This window comes from Hibiscus syriacus, unplaced genomic scaffold, assembly GCF_006381635.1.
Source record: "Hibiscus syriacus cultivar Baekdansim isolate YM2019G1 unplaced genomic scaffold, ASM638163v2 tig00007671_pilon, whole genome shotgun sequence".
In the NCBI taxonomy this organism is placed as follows: Eukaryota; Viridiplantae; Streptophyta; class Magnoliopsida; order Malvales; family Malvaceae; genus Hibiscus; species Hibiscus syriacus.
In genome coordinates, this window is record NW_024062142.1 from 1 (window position 1) to 6,734 (window position 6,734).

Sequence of the window (6,734 nt, forward strand, 5' to 3'; positions counted from 1 at the left end):
AATAAACGACTTTATCAATCGATGCGACATTAAATTCAACCATGAAAAATTAAATAAAAAAAGGTCAACATTCGAAAATGTACCATAAAATCAAAGGAAAATTTGTCATAAAAGCAAAAGAAAATGCTATACAAAGAAAAAATTTATTAGAAACTTGAAAAACAAAAAATAATAAATTCATGATATAAAAAATAATGAAAAACAAAAAATTATAAACAATCGATAATTAACACCAAGATTAATGTCATTGTTGTCAAACAAAATGATAAAAAAAGAGAAACAATGAGCTTTAAGATTCATATAGAAAAAAAATGTTAAAAAAATGTTATTTATGATCGAAACTGAGTCAATGTTTTAATTTGAGAGAATATATAAACTTTTAAAAGTTAGAGAATAATTAATAATTATCTAGTTTTTTTAGTTTTTTATATAAATTAAAAATAATTTTATGGGGTTGGGGCACCTTAACATTCCACTTATAAAATACATCTCACTAGTTTGTAAGGTATTTAATTATGATAATTAGGATCAATAATCTTTAAAATAAATGATTAAAAGTTTTAGGTTAGTAATTTTTTTTATAAATTATAGGTTTAATGTCTATCAACTCGGAAAATTTTAGAGATAAAAATAAATTATTGATTTTAAATATAAAAAATATATACTAATTTAATATTTTATATAATGCTAAAAAACATATATCATGATTGAATAGTTACAAAATTATATAATACTAAAAAACTTAGGCAACTCGATCGGGTTCCCTTTACATATGACCACGGTTTGAAATGAAATGGCATATTCGTTAATAACTGATATGTTAAGGCCAAATTTTTAAACTCAACAAATTCTTCACTCAACCGCCAAAACAGAATTAGAGTACACATTACACACTTCCCCCTCCCCGCCCAGGCGCCCAATATGCTTTCTGGTTCTTTCATCGCCTAATATTTCTCCCTAGCTCATCCCCTTTAGGCGTACTTATAATATATAGCCGAGAGCTCCCAATCTATCGCCCTCCTTTTTGCTTCATTTTTGTCTCGCCCCATTCTCTGTAGCAGTCAGTTTTGCAATCCTCCCCAAACGTCGAACGAAGAGCTCTCAAAGGTATATTTCTCTCCCTCTAAATGACAATGTTATTCATTTCTTTCTTTAATATCGTATGCTGATGTTTTATTTTCTTTAGGATGTCACCTTCTTTCATATCGATGCGAGACATTATTGCAGTTACAAAGGAATCAGGGGCGGTTCCTCTGCCTTCTCCGACTCCGTTTTCCAGGGACGGTGAGAAAGAACTAGAAGCTTTTTCGGGAAAAGAGATGGAACCAGCCGATTCTTTGTTCTATCTTCAACAGAAGGAAGAACGCAGAACGCCGATCGCGGAACAGCTTTTGGAGACTCTGGAGAAAGAAAGTGACGAAGCGAGCGAGAAATCATCTGATTTCAGCGCGTTGCAGGGGTTCAAGTCTGCTTGGTATTCTCTACCATCAGCAGAGAAAAAGAATTTCAAAGAAGATGAAGTTTCTGAATGTTTTGAGGAACCTTTGTTAGGTTCTTTAGAAACCGACGACGTAAAATCAACTCATAACGGAGAGGCACCTCTTGAATCAAGAGAGGGAGAAAATCCAAGTATACCGAAAGAGAAATGTCAAGACTCCATCGGAAAAGGAGAGTCATATAAATCGCAGGAAGAAAATGAATCGACTGAAAAATTGGAAAAGCTAAATAAGATGGTGAGAGTGCATAGCTACGAGAAAATCGTTGATGATGCCAGCGTGGCTCATATACCCTTGAAGTCGTGTGCTAGCATAGGCACAAATTTTGAGAACTTTGAACCGAATAGTATATACTCTGCAATTAAATTGAACAATACAGAAAATACTGCGATGATGGAAGAAGCGTGGGAGACACTCAAGAAATCTTACGTATATTACAAAGGCCTGCCTGTTGGAACCCTTGCGGCTATGGATCCTACTGCCGAGGCTTTGAATTACAATCAGGTATAATTTGTTTAGTTCTTCGTTATCGTTTTTGTTTCTTCAAATTCAGTACCTCCCTTATTTTGTTATGGTACTATTCTTTCTTTTGTTTGAAAATGAAAATTTCTCTTAGACGGTTAGTTTATGCGCCACACCTTTCTTTAGTAGGCTAATTAGGAATTATTGTGTATGTTCAGATTTTTTTTACTTACTGCAATCTAGTCTTTCTAAATTCTATAGCATTTTGAGATATTTTCTGCTTGTTGAATGATGTTAATGAAGATCTTAATTTGGTATTTATGAGAACCATTAATCTAATTCTTAGCCATAATGTTTTCTAAGTCGATCTATGATTACACTTGTTACGTTACTTGCGATGAAAGTAGGCACGTCATGATCAGTCCTCCATGTAACTGCAAATTTGTGGGTAAAGGTAATGCAGGGAACTGGAGTTATATTGTTGTCTTTACTATTTTTAGTTGAAACTTATTTTAGTATCATGAATCGTTACGTTTTTCTAATTTATTTTAAGACAAATGTTGAAGGTATTTTCCCATACATGTGATGTGAAAGTTGACACTTGTTGTAGATGCCAATACCGAGAGGAGTTGGTAAATATTTAATGTCTATTTTACTTTGATAGATAGAACGATTTAAAAGATGTTGAATTCCTTATCTCATAATTGCCAATTACATGGAACCAATAGGATTGCACAATTCTTATCTTGCAGGTTTTTGTAAGAGACTTTGTTCCCAGCGGCTTAGCCTGTCTAATGAGGCCAGCCAGTGCTGGTGGCGATCCAGAGATAGTAAAGAATTTCCTGTTAAAGACTCTCCACCTCCAAGGTTGGGAGAAAAGGATAGACAACTTTACACTTGGAGAAGGTGTCATGCCTGCCAGTTTCAAAGTTCTTTATGATTCGCATAGGCAGAGGGAAACCTTGGTTGCAGATTTTGGTGGCAGTGCCATAGGGAGGGTTGCTCCTGTTGACTCTGGGTTCTGGTGGATCATTCTGCTAAGATCATATACCAAGTGCACGCATGATTATACACTTTCAGAAAAACCTGAGGTGCAGAGAGGAATGAAGCTGATACTTAACCTTTGCCTTTCAGATGGATTTGATACTTTTCCAACTCTTCTATGTGCTGATGGGTGTAGCATGATTGATAGGAGAATGGTAAGTTATCCTGATATCATGAAATTATCCTTTTCCAACACTTCTGTGGTATGTGGAAGTAACTGTTTGAAACTAGATCAGGGGTCACTACTGCTCTAACTGCTAAGTATATAGTTTGCCAATCTAACTGGGCAATATTCTGTTGCCCTTAGAACATGTGATCTATCAGTGCATGATTTTATACTGGCCCTTGTCTAGTAGCGGAGAGGTCATACAGACCACTTTATATATTTTTGTTCTGAACCTCGTTTAACTATGCCAGTAATTTTGCAAGGATTTAGACAGAGGAATTATAGCTTGATTTATATTTTTTGAACTCGTTTTATGTACCGGAGTGCCTAGTGTTGTTAGTTTGGGATTTTAATTTACAAAGATTGAGTGTAATGTAATTTTTGGAATTCAACTTGCTTCCACTTTGGCAGGGAATTTATGGATATCCTATCGAAATCCAAGCCCTCTTCTATTTTGCATTGAGGTGTTCAAGGCAGATGCTGAAACCAGAGCGAGATGGCAAGGAATTGATCAAACGCATTGATAAGCGCATAACAGCTCTCAGTTATCACATCCGAAATTACTACTGGCTTGATTTCACACAGTTAAACAACATATATCGTTACAAAACTGAGGAGTATTCCCACACTGCTGTCAATAAGTTCAATGTCATCCCTGAGTCCATTCCTGATTGGGTGTTCGATTTTATGCCCCTACGAGGGGGATATCTGATTGGTAATGTCAGCCCAGCTCGAATGGACTTCCGCTGGTTTTTGGTTGGGAACTGCATTGCAATCTTAAGTTCATTAGTTACACCTGCACAAGCAACAACAATTATGGATTTGATTGAGGAGCGTTGGGAGGACTTGATCGGAGAGATGCCTTTGAAGATCGTTTATCCAGCCCTGGAGGGTCATGATTGGAGAACTGTCACTGGATTTGATCCAAAGAATACACGATGGAGTTACCATAATGGTGGAACATGGCCAGGTATGTGTCATTAACATAATAGTCCCAAGTATGTCATTTGCATTGCAATACATATTTTTTTAGTATAATCATTTCATCGATAAATATTACGGAGTTACCATAATGGTAAAACATGACCAGGTATGGAGTTACCATAATGGTAAAACATGACCAGGTATGGAGTTACCATAATGGTGTTTATTTTAAATGCGAAGTTTCTATGGCCTGATTAACTAACTGCATAGGTATTTAACATTCTTGGCTTGGTGTTTTGAATATTGTAAGCAGCTTTGATATGGCTACTCACAGCAGCATGTATCAAGACCGGAAGGCCTCAAATTGCAAAACGAGCCATAGAGCTGCTAGAACAGCGCCTTTCCAAAGATGGATGGCCTGAATACTATGATGGTAAGGCGGGGCGTTATGTCGGGAAGCAAGCAAGGAGATATCAGACATGGAGCATTTCTGGCTACTTGGTAGCCAAGCTGATGATAGAGAACCCAGCCAACCTCCTGATAATCTCTCTTGAAGAAGATAAAAGAATCTCCAAGCCAAAGCTCACCCGCTCCATCTCATTTTAAGAATAAACAAGAGGAAACATGTAATTGGTGAAAGGATATTCTTGCAAAATTTACATCAGCATGTTTTTTTTTTCAGAATGATGTTGAGAAAAGAGAATCATCAGAATGTTACAATTGTTGTCGTATAACCCTCTTGCAATAGGATCTCAACGATCAATTCTTTTGCACTGATGTTTGTTGTATAAAAGATGATGAGTTTTGGGGTCAAGATAGAAAGGTTGAAACCTGGAATTTTATGATTCCAACCGTTTGGCATAGTAGTAAATAACAAAGACTTGCACAGTTTACGGCACGACAAAGATTAAACAAAGCTCATTTCAACTAATCCATAGCTGTAAAGGGCAAGAACAAAACTGCAACGGTCCCACTGCTATTTCTCCCCAGCCGGCTTAACATTCAACCAACGGGCAGGATCACAGCTAAAAATCTGTAATTTATCCACTAATATATAATTTTATCAATCAGATTACTTAACTTTCTAGATGATATTATTCAAGTCATTTGTTGTAAAGAAATGCTCATGTGATAGTTAAATAAATTCGTATAATATTTAAATGAAATATTAAACATGTCTTAGTGGTTAAACATGCATTTCATTATCCCATCAAATTCAAATTTATATCTCTCAATTCAATCTTAAACTCCTAAATCCTTTTTCACACATCTTGAGTTCGATTCCTTGTTAACTTTGATTTTATAAATTTTTCTCTAATCAAATTGTGACTTGTGTCGTCATTTGATTGAAAAGAGAAAATATTGAATTAAATAAATTAAAGTTAAAAGAAATTTCTTTTAATCAGACGGTGATATATATCATCATTTTATTAGAAGATTAAATTTATTGAATTAAATTAAAATTAATATCAAATTGAATCATATGTAAATAATAAGAATTAAATGAATTTTTTGTAAATTTACTTAATTATCACATCATTAGTTGTTGATGACATATGACTTAATTGATATAATTTAAATAATTAAATAATTAAATAATTTAATTGACGAAATTAATAGATAAGTGTTCAAGCTAAAACTTCACTCGTAATTGAGTGACTATCGAAATAATTTCACCTAAAAAGAAAAGAAGTCCAAACCAATGGCTAAAGGAGAAAACGTCTGAGGCACGACACATCCCATATATTAAAAGATGAAAGCAGCTAGCAAAAGCCAAGTGTTGCGCCACTTTACAACTGTCTTCCTTCCTCCCTTCTCTCTTTAACAAAGCTGATTAGCCAACATTTGCGGTTTAATAATCTCATCCGAACAATTTGATCAAATAAGGCGATGGAAGACAGCTGCAGCTTCATATCGTGTGACAAGCTAGATCGTATGGCTAATCGGGTCGGAAAGAGCGTGGCTTCTGCATTTTTCGCATCGTTGGAGCGGTGCTCCTGTATTAATCTCAGCACCACCGATTTTGATGAGGATGAGGAAGCCTATGAGCGCCCCCTCGTGCTCGCCAAGCCATTTCTCCATGAACGAACATGAAACTGAACCGCGATCCAAACCATCCCCTTAGATCAATTCCATTGTCAATTTGCTCATCGTTGTTGATCAGTTCTTCTTCTGGGGTTTGTTCCTTCTGTTTCATTACTTTTTTTCCTTTTCATTTTATACGTTCAAAGAATGTATTGAGTTATTCGTTGATTCGATTCTCGTGTAGTGTGGCTAATAACTTGGTGTAATTTTGTTCCTTTTCTAGCTATCATTTGAATGGAATTTCCAAGGATTTTGTGGATTTCTTTCTAATTTAATTTGAAGATGGTACAACTTTACAATTCTCAACTCATTTGCCTATTCATCATATTATTGTGAATTTTTTTATCTCACAACCTTTCTTGTTCTGGGAGTGTACGAACTTAATGATTGAATTCATGTTTAATGTTGATGAATTTCATTCTTGATGTCTTTCTTTTTGCCTTTTATTCTGTTGACTATTCATTGGAAAAGCAAAAAGAAAATACCAAGCGCATAAATTATATTGTTCTTTCACTAATCTGTCAAACATATTTTCTAAATTTTATTCAATGAGTGAA

The 6,734-nt window shown here is 35.1% G+C and overlaps 1 protein-coding gene across 2 annotated transcripts; it reads left to right on the top strand.

The window, feature by feature from the left end:
• The first annotated feature begins 1,272 nt into the window (after nucleotides 1-1,272).
• Nucleotides 1,273-4,790, top strand: LOC120201578 (alkaline/neutral invertase CINV2-like). Of its 2 annotated transcripts, XM_039202169.1 has the most exons (5): nucleotides 1,303-1,453; nucleotides 1,867-2,000; nucleotides 2,711-3,157; nucleotides 3,580-4,138; nucleotides 4,406-4,790. In XM_039202169.1, exons 2-5 carry the CDS (start codon nucleotides 1,887-1,889, stop codon nucleotides 4,696-4,698), a joined length of 1,413 nt encoding a protein of 470 aa, XP_039058100.1. In that variant the 5' UTR covers nucleotides 1,303-1,453; nucleotides 1,867-1,886; the 3' UTR covers nucleotides 4,699-4,790. The 2 variants fall into 2 exon arrangements, with proteins under 2 accessions (XP_039058099.1, XP_039058100.1); XM_039202168.1 differs by having other exon boundaries at nucleotides 1,273-2,000.
• The last annotated feature ends 1,944 nt before the right edge of the window (nucleotides 4,791-6,734 follow it).